The 20,476-nt window shown below is 38.7% G+C and overlaps 2 protein-coding genes across 2 annotated transcripts in view; one reads left to right on the forward strand and one right to left on the reverse strand.

Moving 5' to 3' along the window:
- Positions 1-8,313, forward strand: part of LOC141437568 (exosome RNA helicase MTR4-like) — a 9,355-nt gene extending 1,042 nt beyond the window's left edge. The window contains exons 2-7 of the mRNA XM_074101000.1: positions 306-488; positions 1,581-1,822; positions 3,008-3,244; positions 4,231-4,393; positions 5,699-5,861; positions 8,121-8,313. Of these exons, the coding sequence (XP_073957101.1) occupies positions 306-488; positions 1,581-1,822; positions 3,008-3,244; positions 4,231-4,393; positions 5,699-5,861; positions 8,121-8,278 (1,146 nt within the window). The 3' untranslated portion in view covers positions 8,279-8,313. The remainder of the gene's footprint in view (positions 1-305; positions 489-1,580; positions 1,823-3,007; positions 3,245-4,230; positions 4,394-5,698; positions 5,862-8,120) is intronic.
- Positions 8,314-9,609: 1,296 nt separating this feature from the next.
- LOC141438386 (voltage-dependent calcium channel subunit alpha-2/delta-3-like) overlaps positions 9,610-20,476 on the reverse strand; it is a 94,725-nt gene continuing 83,858 nt past the window's right edge. Inside the window, 8 exon segments of the mRNA XM_074102247.1 lie at positions 9,610-12,344; positions 15,509-15,695; positions 16,024-16,169; positions 16,172-16,323; positions 16,522-16,636; positions 16,859-17,110; positions 17,444-17,711; positions 18,544-18,657. Coding sequence (XP_073958348.1) covers positions 12,252-12,344; positions 15,509-15,695; positions 16,024-16,169; positions 16,172-16,323; positions 16,522-16,636; positions 16,859-17,110; positions 17,444-17,711; positions 18,544-18,657 — 1,327 coding nt within the window. The 3' untranslated portion in view covers positions 9,610-12,251.

The following is a 20,476-nucleotide window of genomic DNA, read 5'->3' on the forward strand; positions in this document are numbered from 1 at the left end:
GTTATTACTGTATTATTTATTATCTGTGTTGATTATGTTTGAAGTTGTCTTGTATAATTAATTTTTGATGACTCATTCAACCTTGATGGTACAATTTTATCTTATTATCGCCAACAATGGAAGTTTAACAAATCTGTCGTCATACGTATTAGCAACGGATAAGACTTAACTCCTCAGCATTGTGCATTGTAAAAGTTACCTAAGTCCATTCGTATAAGTTATCATTTTGGATGTTAAAAAAACTTGACCTCTTTTATATTTTATGTTAATGCATTTTGATCATACATATTTTGTTTTTGAAACAGGTGAAAACAGAAAAATACGAGTACGATTGGGGCATCATAGTAAACTTTAAACACCAGACTAGCAAAAAAAAGAAGGGTGAAAACCCTCTTACATCTGAGGCTGTCATTATTGTGGACATATTGTTGCATGTGAAGAAATCTAGCGGGGATGGTGAGACCAATGTGCCGTGTCCAGATGGTGAGGTAATATAAATCATTTCCGCACAGTAATAGTTTTGTAGAACAGTCCATTACTTTTAAGCATACCTACTCAAATAATAATTAGATTTTCGTAAAAATGATTCCTTTTTTCATACTCTGCCGTTTCAATTTGTTATCAAGGTCCCTAATTTGAGTTGTCATTTTTCATGTTTGTATTTTTTTTTATGTATGTTCACCGATTACTCAGTCAATTGTGGACCGATTTTCAAAGTTCTTTTTTTATTCGAAATTGTCACCAAGTCAAGATCTGATGCTGGGACCCTAGGGAAATCGAGGGCTGACCTCAAATTTATAGGCATACCTATGGCGATTTTGGAATTTTTAGCGTTAAGATAAGCATTTTCATTCAGAAAGTATCATTTGGTAAACTGGACCTGATGAAGAAGAACGTGGATGACCAATGGAAATCGTCAAAGCTAAGTAACTAATGCTCGCTCGTCTATAAACGATCATGATTAACATACCTAGATAAGCGACTAAGAAGAAGCTTTAAGTTAATGGTTTTTTCGACCTGATCTGATGCTGAAGCCGGAAAGGCAACGGAACTCTGTTATAGAACAACGTAACATAGCCGTGTTTGGGCTTAATGGAATCGTTGTGAGATGTACTTTGGCTATGAATCACTAAAAAGTGAGCAATAAAGAAAAACTTAAACAAAAAGTGAAACCGGCTCCAAAAAAAAATAAAAAATAACAAAACAATGGAACCGACTACAAAACCATTGAAAATATTTTTCTAGGTAGTACCTACAAGCTCGAAATCGGTGACTCAGCACGGCCCACCAGGGGAGATTGAAAATTGTTCCACTCCTGCTGGCTCGTGAGTTCGAGCTTGTAGGTACTACCTAGAAAAATATTTTCAAGGGTTTTGTAGTCGGTTCCATTTTTAAGTTTTTTTTTTATTAAGTTGTTGAGGTCCATGGTCAAGGGCAAAGATATCGACACGGCCAAAGGTACAAGAATATGTATACACGACTTTATGCACTTAACATTAAGGCCGTGTATACATATTTTTGCAACTTTGGCCGTGTCGATATCTTTGCCCTTGACTAAACTATAACGTTGATCATTTCAGGCGGGAGATGTAGAAGTTGTCCCAGTGCTCCACACCTTAATTCACCAGATCAGCTCTCTCCGGGTGTACTACCCCAAGGATTTGCGACCTGCCGATAGTCGGAAATCGGTACTCAAAACTATAGGGGAAGTGAAGAAACGTTTCCCCGAAGGCCCACCTCTCCTGAACCCTATTAAAGATATGAAGATTGATGAACCAGTGTTTAAGGATTGCGTGGCGAGAATCAAGCTGTTGGAAGAGAGGTGAGAGTAAAACTACTTTACTAGCATTCTTGGTCATATTGCTAACTGGAGATGTGTATAATAAAACCCCAAAAACAAATTTAAATTTACTTTTGGCATCTAAAACCAGCAAGCAAACAATCAAGCAAGCAGCAAGCAGTGAGCAAGGCTCAGTATCATGGAAAAAACATGCGAATATTTGTTTGTTTGTTTATACTCTTTATTGTACAAAAAGGTTACATAAAAAAAGTAGTGTTAAATACAAAGAGGGACTTATCCCTGCAGGGATCTCTGCCAGTCAACCTTTGAATAAATATAAATGCATATGTAAACCTGAAATACCTACAATATATTATATCTTTGAATAACTATTTGCTGCGTGCTATACTATTTGCGTGCATACCCCCCATTACGTATTTGTCATAGATATTTATTTCAACAAGACAATAAAAATGCATGGGTTGATGTCCGAATTTACTTTTGAATGCCACACAAGTGCTGGTATTATCAAATCGGAAACCGGGATATGCCTAAAATGTGTGCCTAAAAAGTGAGTCCTGCCAGTAGCAATGTAAAGCAAAGCTCAATCTGGCAACTCCAAAAATCAGTCTGGCAAGCAGCAGTGTAAATCAAAATTGAATTACGACTAATTTAGAGCTAGGTTCACATTCGCATGAATATGTGATTGTGATTAATATTGAAAATGCTTACAAATAACCTAACCAACAAAAAGGTTGAAATCCCCCGACTTTGTCACACATACAGACGCGCGCACGCATGCACGCACGCACGCACGCACGCACACACACATAGCGGTCAAACTTATAACACCCCTCTTTTTGCGTCAGGGGTTAAAAAAGGACAAAATAACAGAAGAGGAACTTGAACCTGTCCTCATCACACCAATGTCCGTGATGATGAAAGTGATCATCACATCATCAGTATTTGTAGGCTTTGCATTTGGCTCTGATAATTGAGTTTTTTTATGTACAATCCGTGCCGTCTCTATTCATTTTGAAAATAAATTTAATTCGTGCAATATACGAATGTTTGCGCGCAAGTGTAAGCCCCCTTTTTCGTGTTTTTGATAGATTTTTTTATCCATCCTTTTTTTATTTACTGTCATTTCTTGCTGATCATATACTATGGAAAATTCTGGCAATTCTCAATTGTTATTCCGCAATCAATTTACCTTTTTGTGCATAGGCTATACGCTCATCCAATACACAATGACAAGAATCGTGGCGCGCTCACAGCAGCTTACGAAAGAAAACAAGAAACATATGAAGAACTAACCCAAGCTAAAAACGAACTAAGAAAAGCTAAGAGCATATTGCAAATGGATGAACTGAAGAAACGAAAACGAGTGCTCAGAAGACTTGGGTACTGTACTGCCACTGATGTTATAGAGCTGAAGGGCCGGATAGCTTGTGAACTCAGCAGGTATGAATGAATGAAACAGTAGTAAAAGTAGTTAAATTTTTTAATGACTATACACGTACGGCCATGATAGTACTTAATAGATTGATTGATTTACCACTGTAGTAATGGAATTTTAGAGTGAGAAAAAAACTATACATACTAACTAACATGTGTCATGTTATGTGTAACATGTATACTAAAGCCGAGTTTAAACTCGCAAGAAAAATCCTCCAAGTTGCATTACATTGCGGCGCTCGATTGACCACTACAAACTCGTTGGCTTTACGGCCTCGCAATGTAATGCAACTTGCACGATTTTTCTTGCAAGTCTTAACTCGGCTTAACATGTGTCTAAATAAGCTGGAATAGTATTTATAACATAATGTAAGTTCACTGTTGGTTTTTGTTGTGTATTGCAAGCGGCTAATACAAATATTATATTTTATAAAATGTCATAGGTCTGTGCATTGAGATTACAAAAAAAAACCGGCCAAGAGCGTATCAGACACGCCCAAGATAGGGTTCCGTAGCCATTACGAAAAAAATCAAGTAATATTATGTGCCTTATTACAGTCTTAAAATTTATTACCAGAAAAAGAGCATATCTTCACGACACTTACGTCCTTTTGTTGAGAAGCGCAGTTTTTCGGCAATAACTCAAAAACGGTATAACCGATCATTTTGAAACCAATTTTCGTTGAAAGTAGCGTAAGCGTTACCTTTCCATATTTTTTGGACAAACGGTTTACAAGATAGAGGGGAGGGGACAATTTTTGCTACTTTGGGAGAGATTATTTCCGGAAATCTTCACTTAATCATAATTGTAGTTTTCGAGTAAAATGCCGGTGACATACGAACAGACAGACAGACGGACGGACGGACTTGACGAAACTATAAGGGTTCCGTTTTTGCCATTTTGGCTCTGGAACCCTAACGTTCAAAATTGGTTAACGTTTACAAACTTCGCATGTATTCCTACATGAAACATGTTGTTAATTTTTGTGCAGTGCCGATGAGCTGCTCCTCACGGAGTTGATATTCAACGGCGTGTTCAACACGCTGACGCCGCCGCAGTGCGCGTCGCTCATCAGCTGTTTCGTGTGCGACGAGAACAGCTCGCAGGCGTCTGCCACTGGTGAAGAGTTACGAGGCGTCTTGAGGCAGCTGCAGGTAAATAGGGGTTCTGGCTTCGCCTTCAATATTGTTATTGTGTTGTAAACTCTTTATTGTACATAAAAACACATTAAATTAATAAATAACAAAATAATAACATGTATGTACAAAGGCGAACTAATCCCTTAATGGGATCTCTTCCAGTTAACCTTTGTTTTTTTTCGAAATAATTCGTTTCCCAACTGTTTCATATGGACGAAAGTTTTTTTTCCGAAACTGTAAACTGTGCAGGATATGTTTCAGGACTATCATGTAAAACCCTATATGTTAGGTTATTATTATAAAAATGCTGAAATACTCCGTTTGTCAAAGAATAAGTATTATATTTTAATAGGTAACATAACAAAATACCACCACCAATGGTCGACGGGCAGGGATAGTCGGCCTTTGTGCTTAGAGCTTTTTTTTTGTGTAACCTTTACAATCCATCATCATCCCAGCCTATATTCGTCCCACTGGTCAGAATGAGCGGCTTGCGCCGTAGTTCCAACGAGCTCAGCGCTTTTGTAATATGAATATTCCCTACTACCTGTTGCCCGCGACTCCGTTCGCGTAGACTTCATTTAAAGAAAGAAAGAAAATATTTAATTGCCAACAGTACAAACAATGCAAGACAACAATATAACCAAGACAAGATAGTAGTCTGCCCTCCGGCAAAAGGAGCAAACTCAGCTAATGCTGCGCTTACGCGGAAGCTGCCAGCGCTGGTTTACAGCCTGCCCCTGTTGACACATGCTGGAATATTGTTTATCGCTATCCCGCGGGAACTAAGCATTTTTTTCGGAAAAAACTATCCTATACTCTCCTCCGGGACTTAAACTATCTGTACTTATACTGAATTTTGTCGAAATCGGTTCAGTAGATCCAAAGATTACCACCTACAACCCCACAAACGTTACCTCTTTTTATAGTAAGTGTAGATGGAAGTATAGATATAATAGCAGTATAGATTAATACAGTCGTGGTGGCCTAGTGGACAGCCGTTGTGGCCTAGTGGTTTGACCTATCGCCTCTCAAGCAGAGGGTCGTGGGTTCAAACCACGGCTCGCATCTCTGAGTTTTTCGAAATTCATGTGCGGAATTACATTTGAAATTTACCACGAGCTTTGCGGTGAAGGAAAACATCGTGAGGAAGCAATTCAATGGTGCGTGTGAAGTTCCCAATCCGTACTGGGCCCGCGCGGGAAGTATGGCCCAAGCCCTCTTGTTCTGAGAGGAGGCCCGTGCCCAGCAGTGGGACGTATATAGGGTGGGATGGGGAGATTAATGCGTAATTCTTTATCCCACTGTAATTCTGTTTAGGAGTACGCGCGCAGGATAGCGAAGGTATCAATGGACGCGAAGATGGAGCTGGACGAGGACGAGTACGTGGGCAAGTTCAAGTGCACGCTCATGGACGTCGTGCTCACCTGGGCCAAGGGCGCCAGCTTCCTGCAGATCTGCAAGATGACAGACGTCTTCGAAGGTACGCCATTCAGGGTTTCCAATTAACATGATATACAGTGGTGGTCATGTAATTAAGAACGATTTGAAGTTCCAGATTATTTTTAACTAAATCATGTCATGTGTAGTCGTGGTTCCTTCTTAGAAGTAACTAGTTACGTTATGAAACAGCCACATGAATAGAGCAAACGGGATTAAGAATAAAGAATAAAATTGCTGTCATTTTTTTACAAATTTTGTTTTTATTTTCTTTAATAACAAATTCAAATAGTAATGAAACTGGACAAATAATTAAGAACGATTTATTGAACTGTTCGAAAGTTTTTTTATTTGAAACTTAGATTAACTAAATCACACTAACGTGAAGTTTGTACACAAAAAAAGCAATGTAATTCATTTTAACTAAAATTAATAGTTAGTAGCATGTCCACGGCTTTTTATTACTGCCTTACACCGGCGAGGCATTGAATCTATCAATTTTTGACATTTCGCGAGAGAGATAGAGTTCCATTCTTCTAAGAATACGTCATACAGTTCTCTTAAATTGCCACACTGTCGATTTGAAACCTTTTTCTTAACTTCGCACCAAAGATGCTCTATTGGGTTAAGATCGGGGCTGTTGGCTGGCCAATCTAAGACAGAAACTGATTGCGATGTGAGGAATTCCTTAACGGTACGTGCAGTATGCTTGGGATCATTGTCGTGCTGGAATGTCCAAATAACCGGAAGCACGCCTTCTGCATATGGTAACATTGTTTCTTCCAGTATGTTTTTGTCACAGAGTACATATAGTTTTTGTATTGAAATTGATCCATGTTTCCTTCTATCAGCCTAACAGGTCCAACACCATGTCCAGAAAAACATCCCCAAATTTTTACATTTCCCCCGCCATGCTTTAAAGTCACTTTTGTGTACTTTGGGTCGAATGCTTTATTTGGAGGCCGTCTTACATATCGTTTGCCATCAGAACATACCCTATTTATTTTTGTCTCGTCAGAAAAAAGAACGTTTTTCCACTGTCTGACTGTCCAGTTTTCATATCTTCTTGCAAATGCAAGCCGAGCTTGCCTATGACACCGTTTCAACATAGGCACCTTCCTTGCTATCCTTCCGTGCAACTTTTCTTCTACCAAACGCCTTCGAATAGTGCGTGCCGAGATTGCTGAAGGGTTGTTTTCGCCAAAATATTCTTTTCTCAACTCATTAGACCCTTTAAAAGGATTTTGTTTTGCCAAACGAACGATATTTCGATCATCTCGACGAGATGACTTTCTTTGTTTAGGTACACGCGGAACATTTGAAGTAGTTTGATACGTGGCAAAATGCTTTATGGCGTGGAAAACCATAGTTTTTGAACATTTCAGATGATCGGCTATGTGTTTATACGACCAATTCTTGTCGCGAAGTTTTAGTATTACTTCTCTTGTAGATTTATCACAACTTTTATTTTTCCCCTTTGTTTTTATATGAAGCAATCGCCTTTAAGACTATTACGGCACTAAATGGCGCCAAAATTATTCGAATAATAACCTAAAACCACAAAGCGGCGGTCCGTTCTCTATTTAAATTTGAATAAAAAATAAACTATTCAGCGTTCTTAATTATATGACCAGCCAGTAAGTAGTAATACTAGGTTTAGATGTAACGTATAAAGTTTATCTATTTATTTTTTAGCCAATTATATGTATAAATGAATTTACCGCTAGTACGGAAAAGTTTTACGATACCGAGAGAAGTACAAAAATATACATGCAGTTAGTAACACTTGTCAGTTTGAAAAAATCTTCTCTATAAAAAATCGTTCTTAATTATATGACCACAACTGTATGTCTTGATAATTATAGCGATAGCTAATGAAAAAAAAAAAACTAAACAATTGACAAAAGTTGAGATACATGAACAGACAAGTTCATTTACATTTGCACACTTACACTATCGAAAATATCTGAACACGCCCCTAAGCCTCTAACAATTGAGTCGTGTTCAGATATTTTTGATAGCGTAAGTGTGCACATGTAAGAACTTGACTGTACAGCGGTACGTAAGTTTACGATTTCTTTCTGTCAAACAGTGTTATGGTAGAAAAAGATGGCGAAAGCGATCATGAGCGCCTGTACAGAGGCACTTGTAATTGGCATCAGGATTATTTTATGTAATTTATAATCGCTGGAAGAACAAAATAAAAGTTAAATAAGTTTCCACAAGCCAAATATTAATTGAAATTTTACTAAAGAGATCTCTTAGCCGACATGTTGCCTCATAGTATATGTACTTGTTACAGGCTCCATAATCAGAACTATGCGCCGGTTGGAAGAGGTCCTCAGACAGCTTTGCCAAGCAGCCATGAACATCGGCAACACTGAGTTGGAGATCAAATTCAGCGAAGCCATCAAGCTACTCAAGAGAGACATAGTTTTCGCCGCCAGTTTGTATATGTAAAGCTGTATCTCAAGTAAATGTTCCATTATTTAATATGAAGTTGTTTTACTGTACCTATAGTTATTCTACTAATATAAGTGCGGTATTTTGTAAATTAGTGAGTGTTTTTTCGTGTGATTCGGATGAAATTTAGTATGTATTACTGGAGTTCTGGAATAACACATATGAAATCGAGATTTACGCATGTAAAATCCCGAAGTTGAAACCGCTGAACATACCGCAAGACATTTTGCACTGGTATCTTCGGATTGTCTCTAACCAATCGGGCACTATAAGGAGCTCCTGGGGGCTATGACCTACAAATAAAGTAGACAAGTCAGTCTACATTTATTTAAGGGGCTGTTTCACCATTGATTAGCGTTAACCGACGGTTAAATGTGATGCCGTCTACGTCTATTCGAACAAAACAAAAAGCCAGTTAACGCTAATCAATGGATGGTGAAACAGCCCCTAAATGTAATTTATTAGTCAGTGCCTACTGACTATGACTACAGACCTGGGCGATTTTTTTGTTTTATACAGTTAATATTATTTAAAATTCTTGTTTTTATCGGTAAAAATAATTAGCGGCCGCATTTATAACGAGTTAAGAACCCCCTTTTTGACAAGCTTTTCTATAACTTGCCCTGTTTATTTATTTGTTTGTTTGGGTCAAATCTTGGAAGCAAAATTTGAACCAATTGCAGTGGTCCGTTAACTTGAAATTTGGCATACTTATGTAAATCTTGTGACAATACAATAATCTAGTATTGAAATCCTGGTAGACAGGTCAGGATCGTCTTCGCATTTGGTACGGTAATGTAGCTTGGATGACAATGCAAGTACAGTCAACAAAAAAGCTTGTATTAAAAATGTAATGTTTAACAAAAACTTATTTAACACGCTTATACTTGACTTGTAACTACATATTTGTATTTATGAATGTAAGGGAAGAATTCATTCTTCAACTTGTTTTTCACCCACTTCTTATTGTGTTGATACAAAACTTGGAAAATATGCGTAGTTCTGATGACAATACAATAATATGGCACCATTGAGCTGATCTGGTGATGGAGTTGTAAACTAGACACTGGAACTTTAAGACAGAACCACGTAACCTAATCGTGTTTGGGTATGTTAGAATGGTCTTAAGAGTGTATTTTGACGAAAGGTTCATTAGTCCAGTTAGTTGCCCATAGTGGCTAGTGGGAAAGAGAGGCCTGGGTATCTATTACATGAACCATCCCTTAAGAATTTCTTTGATATCAAGACGCGATCATTTCTGGGCAATTACTTTAGTACTGGAAAGACAGGAATTATAAGGATAGGTTCTGGTACAGTAAGAGGCGTGGTCACAATGTTTATAAGAGAATTTTATTGTTTTAATTACCGTATATCTATAGCATGAACTGGCAATCAACAAAAACAGTATTTTTAAACATCACACTAAAGAACTATGTTCACTGAGTGGCCGTGCCCAATAATATAATTTGTCTATAACCATTAACTAAGTATAAGAAAGAATATAAAAAAAACAGTGACATCAAAATTCGCTAGCCACATAGTTTTCAAATGGAGATAATTATACAAATTTCGATATTTAAACTACTATAAAAGCTTTAACAGGGAATTATCCATATAGATATAATGCGAGATTGTCAAAACATAGCTTCCCAGTTTCGAGAAAACTTACAACACCGATAAAGTGATATAGTGGCAAAGTTTTTGAAATCACTGCTTCCACTTGTAAAAATAACTTACACAAACTATCACAATGGAAACACAGTAAATCACTTACACTATAGTTTTATTTGGTGCCTGAATTGATATGTTTGAGAAATAAACGCGAAATAAATTACAATTCTGTCTAGCTATTTACGTTTTGCGTAACTAAACGAGGTATTCATTTTGTGTCTATCGTAGAACTAAACCCCGCCAAGTGCCAGTAAAAAAAAATCCCACACCGCGGCCCCCGGCGGGCCTCGGCTATGCTATGTATATACGCTATATTATTATCGTTTAATACTTAGACGTTATAGTAAACACTCGAGACGCGTTCGACTGCTATGGAAGACTCGACGCTTACTAGAAGCAGTTTCAATACATCACCAGTCGTTCGCCATTCGCCACTCACCAGTACAACAAACCGCTACTACGCCATTATATCGACTCCTTACTGTATTATTTATACAAAATGTACAATTTCTCAAAAGCGCCCTCCAACAATTGTCTTACTTTGATTATTGTAATGTTACGATATCGTGATATGACCGATCTAGTCGATGATATGTGCGCATTGATTACAGTCACCTCGCTCTACCGTACCTTACTCTATACCTAATGGCCACATCGCACACTGGTGTCGTTTAGCGTTGATTCGTATACTCTTATAACAGGAAAAAACAGTCGACGCATTCGCCAAACAAACCCCCGCATATAGAAGAGATTGCTGTAATCAACGACGTATAGACAAGCTACCGCTTACCATTGTCCTTTGTATTCACGTACATGTTTATCAGACGCATACTTAATATTTGTAATCGTAAATAAATGAAAGACTGTGGTTTGGCACTTCCTGTGTGACAACTATTTTATACATGTAGCGATATTTTTGTACTACTTCAAACTTTTGCAATAATACAAACGCGATTAATTAACGGACAATAGCAAGCTGGATACTCGTTTAATAGATATAATTATTTGATATGATAGGTATACAAAAAAATCTATTCAATAGGTAATTATATGAATCTGAACTTTACTCCTATTTTAGCTTCGCATTTATCTTAGGTACAAACAATTGTTATTATGAGCTTATTTTCATGAATACTGCCAAACGTTGAATTTACATATAAAAATAAAAGGTATAATAAATACAAAAATGTTATTTTCGCAAGTTAAGAATGAAGATGTTTATGAACAAAGTAATGGCCACAAAATGGAAGATGTGTCAAAACTTAAATTACGCGATAGTCGAAATGACGTAGTTTTCATTTATTTGATTATTGGAACGACTTAAACATTAGCAACACACGTTCTAAAATTGTAGTAGGCCATTTAAGTTATTAAAATATTTACAATAAATATATGGAACCGTTTAAAGTTTTCCGAATTACAGCATTATTCGAAGAATAGGCGAGAAAATCACTAACAACTAGACGAATGAAAGGTGGGCAGGGCAGAGCTCGCAGGGTCGAGGCGCAGCGGCCGCCGCGATCGGGTCGGACAGGTTGCTTGCCAGCCGCCCGGCCACGGTCCAAACCGGCTGGTACATGCTCTTACGAATAATGCAATGATTATAATTGGTCTCCTCGACATCGCGACTAACAGGTAACACACAGGCACACACAAATTCAGCAAAGAAAACGCCTACAAATAAAATATTTCTTATTTACATCAACCCTATGCAACTAGTCAATGAGTTTGCGATAAAGAATGACAGACATCGAGAAAATAATCGAGTTCGGATCAATCAACGTAGGTAAATTTTTCTAAAACAGTTTTAAACCATATTATTATTTTACATTAATTTATCTTTCAATATCTATTAACATTAGCTATAATTTATAAGATCTCCAAGTTTGTGATAATCTTCAATTTAAATTTAACAAGATATTCGTTACCTACCTATTTACTGCATGCAACCGCGTCAGTTACAATATGAAAAGTGTCAACTTAACCGAGAGGGAGAAATATTATTATTCAAATATCATCCTGTGTCAAAACAAGATCAAAAGTTCATTTGGTCGGACCAAAACTTCAGTCGGCAAAATTGATCAAAAGTGGTTCCTTCGCGTAACGTAACCTATGCGCGGGTACGTGCGGCGCCCGAAGCGCTTATTGTCAAGGCGGCACGCCCCGCGCCTGCGCACTGACTGGGACACTGAACGCCGACCTCGCTGCTGGGTACATACTAGACTTGCATTAAAGGGGCAGGTGTAGTACGATATGGGTGTTGATATGGTTGCGCTGGGCCGGGGCGTTAGCCGGGCAGTCACGTGGCGCCCGCCAGCACCACTAGCAGCGCCGGCAGCGCCCACAGAGGCCGCGTCCGCTCGCCGCGACCGCACGATAGAATCTCGATTTCCTGCAGGTCAAAATTGTTATTACGCTGGGTACCAGTGTTGTGCAATGTGCAATTCAGATGGATTTATTTATAGAAGAATTAATCAATACAGTGCGTGGCGTGGTGATATGAATTCTGTAATGTATTCGTGTTTTGTGGGAAATCCCAAAATGTATTTAGTAATCTTTATTGAGGTGTTGTGTTAAGAACAACTATCCCGTGGGAATATTGGAATAAAAGTAGCCTATGTGTTATTTCACACATCCAGCTATTTACTTACATACCAAATTTTATGACTTAAGCCCAGCGGTTGTTATTTCCAGATTTTATCCCTATCCCGTGGGAATATCGGGATAAAAAGTACCTATGTGTTATTCCAGATGTCATTTGAATTCAATGGAATTAATCAATCTGGTAAACAAATGTGATGACTGACATAGACACTTGACTGACGACTGGCTGACTGACTGACTGACGTTGGCTATAGTGATGTGAAAGCTCTTTAAGATACTTCAATCAGCAGTAATTAATTATTTTGAATTTACTCATATTTCATTATTTAATGTTTTCCCTAAGTTAAATTAAAAAAAATAACGAATCACGTATTCTCTTAGTCCTGTTCAAGAGTCATTCACAATGTTTCCATGTCAATTTTAACTTAAAATGTTTAATAGCATTTTCACGAAGTTTTAGAATTATATCTTCAAATATATATACCTAATGTTTTTTCCATACAAACTTACATTCCCCTTTATACCCCTTTAAGGGTTGAATTTTTAAAATGGTGAAACATGTATCCACTTATATTTTTTGACGTATATTTTCCCCAAGGCACTTATGGAGTATTCTAGAATTGAAAGGGTCAGCTAAAATATGGATAAATTTAGATTTATTTGCAATAATAAAATATAAATCTACATAATCTGTACTATAATACTATTTTATCGTCCAACTAGTGTTTACCCGCGGCTTCGCACATGTAAATCATTAGGTCCAGCAGCTGAAGTACCGGGATTTAAAAAAAATCCCGTGGGAATTCCCGAAAATTAAATCGTTGTTTTCATTGACATTACATTAAAAACAATCATGGTCAAATTTCATGACTCTAAGCCCAGCGGTTATTAGTTCGAAATTTTATCCCTATCTCGTGGGAATATAGGAATAAAAAGTAGGCTATGTTTTATTTCAGATGTCAAACTATCTACATACCAAATTTCATGACTCTAAGCCCAGCGGTTATTATTTCAAGATTTTATCCCTATCTCGTGGGAATATCGGGATAAAAAGTATCCTATGTTTTAATCCAGGTTATATACTAACTTTTTGCTAAATTTCATCTAAATCCGTCCAGCCTTTTCAGCGTGAAGAAGTAACAAACATACTCACTCACTCACTCACAAACTTTCACATTTATAATATTAGTAGGATTAGTAGGAAGTAGGATAGTAGGATAGGATTAAAAACCTTTATAAACCTTAATTAATAGGTATGCTTATGAAAACGCTCTACGAGCTGAACCAATAAAATTCCCCAATTTGCAGAGCCAGTCATCAATTATCGGTAGGTAAGGTTGGTTCAGTCAAATAATTAATTTTGTAGGTACAGCACTAAATATCCAGAGACTAGACCGACTTTGGTGAGGAAAAAATTATCATGTCAATTTGACAAATATAACGGATTTTCGTCTTCCAATTCATTCTATAAAATAAACATATTTACACGATTATTTAATGATAAAATGATTGTTAAAAACAGTGGTGAGTTAATTGAGATGTGAATATGATCGGGATTGGCGTTCAAATGTAAGTAACTACGGAGTTATCGTGAAAAATTGCTTTGTTTACACGATTGATTTTTTCCATTGAATAGTACTTTACGTACCAAATTTCATCCAAGGTACTCGTGCAAGGTCCGCCCACTTATTTGCTACCACCATCTTGCTCGCTAATCCTGCCGCGAAGCAGCAGTGCTTGCACTGTTGTGTTTCGGCGTGGAGAGTAAGACAGCCGGTGAAATTACTGGCACTTGAGGTATCCCCCTGGTGTTGCAGTTGTTTATGGGCGGTGGTGATCTCTTACCACCAGGAGACCCACTTGCTCGTTTGCCATCCAGTCGAATAAAAAAAAACCGTCCAGCCATTGTAGCGTAAAGGAGTAACAAACACACACACACACACACACACACGCACACACGCGCATTCGCACACACACACACGCGCACACGCACACACACACACAAACTTTCGCATTTATAATTAAATAAATAAATAAATAAATAAATATCACGGGACAATTCACACCAATTGACCTAGTCCCAAAGTAAGCTTAGCAAAGCTTGTGTTATGGGTACTAAGCAACGGATAAATGTACAAATGTACAAATGTAATAATTATAACATAATAAGTAGGATAAATAGGACAGTCAGTCACCTGCTTATAGATCTAGTGAATAATGTTTTTTCATCGTATCAAGATACCTAAGTACGAATTCTTCCGACAATAGTATTTTATGCAACTGTATCGTAATAGGGGTCCTTAAAACACTAGTGTGGGTTTATGAAACAAGGCCTAATTACGTAAAGTTGCATACAATATTTTATCTATATCCATATATTAAATCCTCTATCATGTGTTCAACAACCATTGAGAATGACCTGGATTAACGAGAACTAGGTAGGTATGTCTGCCCGACTCTGCCCCACGAGCTGCGCCCGCTGCGCGCGCGACGACGTGCTATCTCTATGCCAAAATCACGTCGATCCGTCGCTCCGTTACCGCGTGAAAGACGGACAACCACACAAACATACAAACACACTTTCGCATTTATAATATAAGTATGGATGGCAATGCAATACAGAGGGTTTTACCACCGTTGTGCTCGCGCGACTACCCGACGAAACCAATACCCAAGCACAACTTACCCACGTTATCGTCGTAATTTTTGTTCTAACTGTGAAATGTAGAGTAGCACACAACACTAACAACACTCAGCTCAGTGAGACTCTTTCCAAGGGGTGAAGACACCCCTTGGAAATTAATCCTGCGTGCACTATAGTAGTCCGCCGTTAAGAAATCAATCCTGATACGTGTCACTCCCATACTGTATACGTCAAAAAACAAAAAAAAAATGACGTATTTAGTACCAGGATGACAGGTGCCAGGATTAACTTCATAGCGGTGGGCGTACCTCGGGGTGGTAGGAGACGCAGTTTCTGGGGCGGCGGCGGTGCGCGTGCGCGGGGTGGCGGCGGCAGGCAGCGCGCGGGGGCGCTTCGCGCGCGCGCACGTCCAGCCGTTTGGCGCCGCACGGGCACAGCGTGTCCACCACTAGCAGGATCAGGTTGCTGTGCGGGATCTTCTGCACGCTGAACGGTCTGGGGACAAGGGACAGCTCAAGACTAACTCTGGGATACGACGAGATTTGAAATCGAAGTTCATATCGTACCGTCCCTCTCACTCTCGTATTAAATAATATTAGCGTCAGAGGGACGGCAAGATACAAATTCGAATTTTGCAGTTCGTAGTACTTGTAGGGCCTGTTAACCCCCCCATCACCCAACAATATAAAAATTAGCCTAGGTCACTTACATAACCTGGTCTGGTCCTAGGACGAGCTGCTGTAAACATCATATAAATATGATACGGTGGGTGTTTACAACTGAACCACGTAGCGAAGAACTACAGACATTACAGTTTACCCACCTCTCGCAGCCGGAGTTATGGCAATTGGTGAGTTTCCCCTTAAGTGGCTGCGCCGCGTTGAGCCTGGACGACTGAAGCGTGAAGAGTTCAGCGCTAGTGTCGCAGGGGCGAACGGCGGCGGAGCGCGCAGCCTCGCGCGGGGGCTCGCGGGGGGCGGACCCCCTTGGCTCCCCGTGGGGGGCGCGCGGCCCTCCTCAGGGCCCTTTTCAGCCCCGAACCCATCGATGATGATTTCGTACTTCCCACGATCGCGGTCGTCTTCGTCTGCGTCTAGCTCTTCGTTTTCATAGTCTTCATAATCTGGAATAAATAGGTACATTTGATTTTATTTACCACCTCCTGTTACGTTGGCAGTTAATTGTTAAAATATAAATAAGGTATCTGTTGTTCTCAGTACCTGGAGTTTCATGCTTCAACCGACTAGTTATGACTACTCGTAGGTACTATTCTTGTTAAAAGTTAAAAAGGAAAAAAAATGGTTTTTAGTACTTAACTTACCTAGCTCGTCGTCCGCATAGGGATGAGAGTGCGCTTTAGCTGACTGCCAGAGCGGAAACCAGACAGCAAATAAACTGGTCAGATAGCTCCCCAACCATGAAAATGGCTTGAAAGGCTGTGAAAAAGCAAACAAAATAATTTGATTACATTTTTTTTATGAAGAAGTGCATTTTTTTTTCAACAGTCCTAGTCCTAAAGAGCGAGGAATCGCAGTTCTTTCATTTTGATTCGCTATAGTGTAAAGGATCAAGTGTGTCAAAATGTCCCAAGTTTACAATTCTTGCAATCGGCACTATAGTTAGCGGTTAAATATATATTAGCAACATCACTAACTTACCGCTAACTTGCACCCGTCGCCACTGAAGGGGTTCCTCGAGTCAGGGCACCGTCCCTGACGGTCGTGGACGGTAACCTTCTTGTATATCCGGTCCTGCACCAGCGAGTCCATGATAGTGCCGTCTACCTGGCCGAAGAACAGGCCTGTTTGTGACGCGTCTTCCGACAGAATGATAAAGCCATTGTCGTCCAAAATGTAGCAGTCCAGAGCGTCGCCTGCGCAAGTCTTCTTGCAGACAGTGCCAGCTGTGCACTGTAAATGGACACAATGTTTAACCACAGAAATCTCCTATAGCAAACATAAATTCTATGCGCGGATAACAATGAAAACGACACTGCTGGTGAATTTTCCTGACATTTTTATTCAAAAGGCTTTCAGGTAAAGCAGTCTGATATTGAAAAATGTGAAGAATTAAATTATTAGGTAATGTCTGATGAAAATCAAGATGAGTTTCGACTGCACCTGCAATCTTCGTAATCTGATATTTCATGTTTTCCTTGGACATGAAATATCAGATTACGGAGTTTTTAGGCGCTCCGATGTGATTCGCATCCTTCACAATTTCCCTTGACAAGATTTACGTACCGTGGACGTAACATTAAGGAAGTGTCTAGCAAGCGAGTCGAGCTGGAAGTGCAGCCCGACGACGGCGGCCGGTGCGCGGTGTCCGCGAGACTCCACGAACACCGCGTGGGTGGCGAGCACGAGCGGCGGCCGGCCGCCCATGTCCTCGCCCTCTCCGTCGCGGAACGGCACCGAGAACACAAAGCTCTCGGGCTCTATGGCATGGTGTTCCACAGCTCGCCGGTACCATTCTGAGTCGTATGCACGTGAGTATTTTTCGCTGAAGTGCCTGTAGTGCAAAGAGCGTATTTAAAAAAATGCAGGAAAAACAACAATCCTCGTCAGTATTTTAATGATTGTAAAAATTTAGAACGTTATGAGCTCCAACTAATTTGATTCCTCGCTGAGGCGGCAAACGTCAGCAGCAAACGTTGTTTTAGGTAACGGAATGTTCCACGCGGCAGTTGCAATCGCTGCCGGAATAGTAGGTATGCCTATAAATTCGCACTGCTAAGTAGCAGTAGGTCTACCGCTAGCTGCGAGCATCACTTTGCAGGGTATGCTATCTTAAGCTTGTAAGACGTATGCCAAATTTGAACCATCGGAATATGGAAATCAAAGTCAATAAAGAAAAGTTGAATTTTATACACTGTTATCACTTAAATGCACACTATGGGCCATCTTTCAGTGAAAAGCAACCTCCTTGTTTATTAGTTTATTTCTGCACCTACAAACCTCATCTTTTATCTCTACTTTAATATAACCCCGTGAGTTCTCGTATACTTTAAAGAAAAAATTAAACACTAAGAATAACGGCCGAATGTACTTATCAATAAAGCACAATTGATCATTGAATAAAGAATTTTAAGAATGTTAAAATAATATCCAAAATAACAAAGCTGATGGATGACCCACGTCTAGGGCCTTAAGTACTACATCTGTTACAAAAAGTTAGGAATCAGGAGGATAAAGAGTCAGTAACTACTTAAGACATCAAAAAAGTCTTGGGATACTCATTAATCCTAGAAAAAAAATGATGTTTTGACTCAGTAGCAATGCCTATACTGAAATGTACAATACTGCCTAAGTCACTTTTGATGAGTGTAGATAGGTGTACATACGGTTCAGAAGAGTCGCCAGTTCGTGAGCTATTGTTGTTTTCTGTCCACTTGAGCAGCCCGCTGCGGGTCGCGATGAAGGACAGCGTCACCACGAACTTGTGGAACCGGCCCTGCCTGCAAAGACGGACCACGTGAGATGCCTTACTAGTTTAGGTTGTCTTTGAGGTGGGACGAAACAAATAGACATTAGTTGTTTGGAGAACATTGCTTTGAGGTTGACACCCAAATACCCTCCAGTGGCCCAAATCAAATTTTTGTTTTATGAATATACAACTTTATGTCACTTATGAGAGTGTCCGATATCACATTATACAATAAGTCCTATTTATAGGACACTGGGCCGTAGGATGCTACTTAACGCTAGGACTGCGACTAGGCTCCTAGCCTACAGAACAAAACGTTCGTTTAAATTCTGTAATTAATAACGGAACAAATATGCTTTCAAATTATAAAATTTATATTAAGTAGGTGATTTTGTAGACCGGTAAGGTTTTGCTGTATATAAATGAACACTCAAAGATCTCTCGTCTCATAGCACGACTCCATTCCAGTATTTTTATTTACTTAGATGTGCTTGTCATTTCTTGTGAAGATCAGCAAAGTATTTAGTAAGAAACATTCTGTATAAGTTTTGACAACCATTACGTTGACATTACTTCTCAATCATAAGTTCATATACATAGCAACTATAAATAAATACTTAGCCAAATCCATGGGAAGCTATAAGGTTATTTATTAGTACACACACTTAATTCTATACCAGTTACCTTTAATCCTTGTTAGCTGATCTAAATTATTAGCCATTGAGAAACGTTGCCAATAGAGAATATTACTGCAATTTTATCCCGTCAGAGTGCAGCACTAGCACATACCAATATGTTTATGGTTTATGTTTTTTGAGTATCTTAAATGTCCGTAGGATGCCGTAATAGCATATTATTTCAATTATTTTTTTGGAAATACAGCTCTATCGCTACTATCAATGTAAATATCATTTATTTTGTTACTCGTAAATATGTCATGATGTCATTTTTAAACCTTAGGCTGCTATTTACTCTTAAACTACTAATAATTCTCAAGCAAACTTAGCCGTTATAGTTTTCCTTGAAAGTTTGATATACTAACTACCATCCTGATTTTTTTTTAAATTTTTCCACACCGGTTTAAATTTTAGAGGGGGAGGGGGGGACGCTCGATTTAAAGATGAATATTTCGCAAACAAATCACTGAATCGAAAAATCGTTTTAGCAAACCCCTAATTGTTTTTGAATTTTTTATTGTACCATTTTGTCGCTCAGCAGTGGTGAATAGTGGTTCAGAAAAGGCTCGCATTCTCCATGGCTACATAAGTAATAAAACTTATACCTAGTACTATTACACCAAATAAATAATGTATATAGTATATTTAAAGAATTTAGACACATTTTGTGGAAACGAAGTTGCTCAGCGCCATTGAAGTTAGGTATATCTATACATAAACAGCGTCGGCCCCAAAATTATTCAAGTAACTTTTTTATTTATTTACTTATTTATCTTATACAATAGAAATTACAAATATATTTTTGTCATTTTTTGCAATATGATAAAAGATTACGCGTATATTTTAGAACTTAGCTGCTTCTAAAATCTCGTTTCGTCTGTAGTAAATTGATGTTCGTCCGAGGGAAACAGTCGGTAGGTACATACATGTACAGTTAAAACAAAGCCTAAGAATAAAACTACTTACGCTAATTTTGATAGCACCTTAGTAAATTAGACTAAACTAAGACGAATCTTCCCTTTCTTTTCGTTCACACATTAACATTAAGTATTAGCATTTATAAAGCAAAGGACATTACTATTCTTGCTACACTCGTGATTTCTTTAAGCACAACTCCGCCTTTTGTTGTGGTACCACATTAGCAGTATGTTACTCTAACATATCTACTTGAAT

Source organism: Choristoneura fumiferana, chromosome 18, assembly GCF_025370935.1.
Source record: "Choristoneura fumiferana chromosome 18, NRCan_CFum_1, whole genome shotgun sequence".
NCBI classification, from domain to species: domain Eukaryota; kingdom Metazoa; phylum Arthropoda; class Insecta; order Lepidoptera; family Tortricidae; genus Choristoneura; species Choristoneura fumiferana.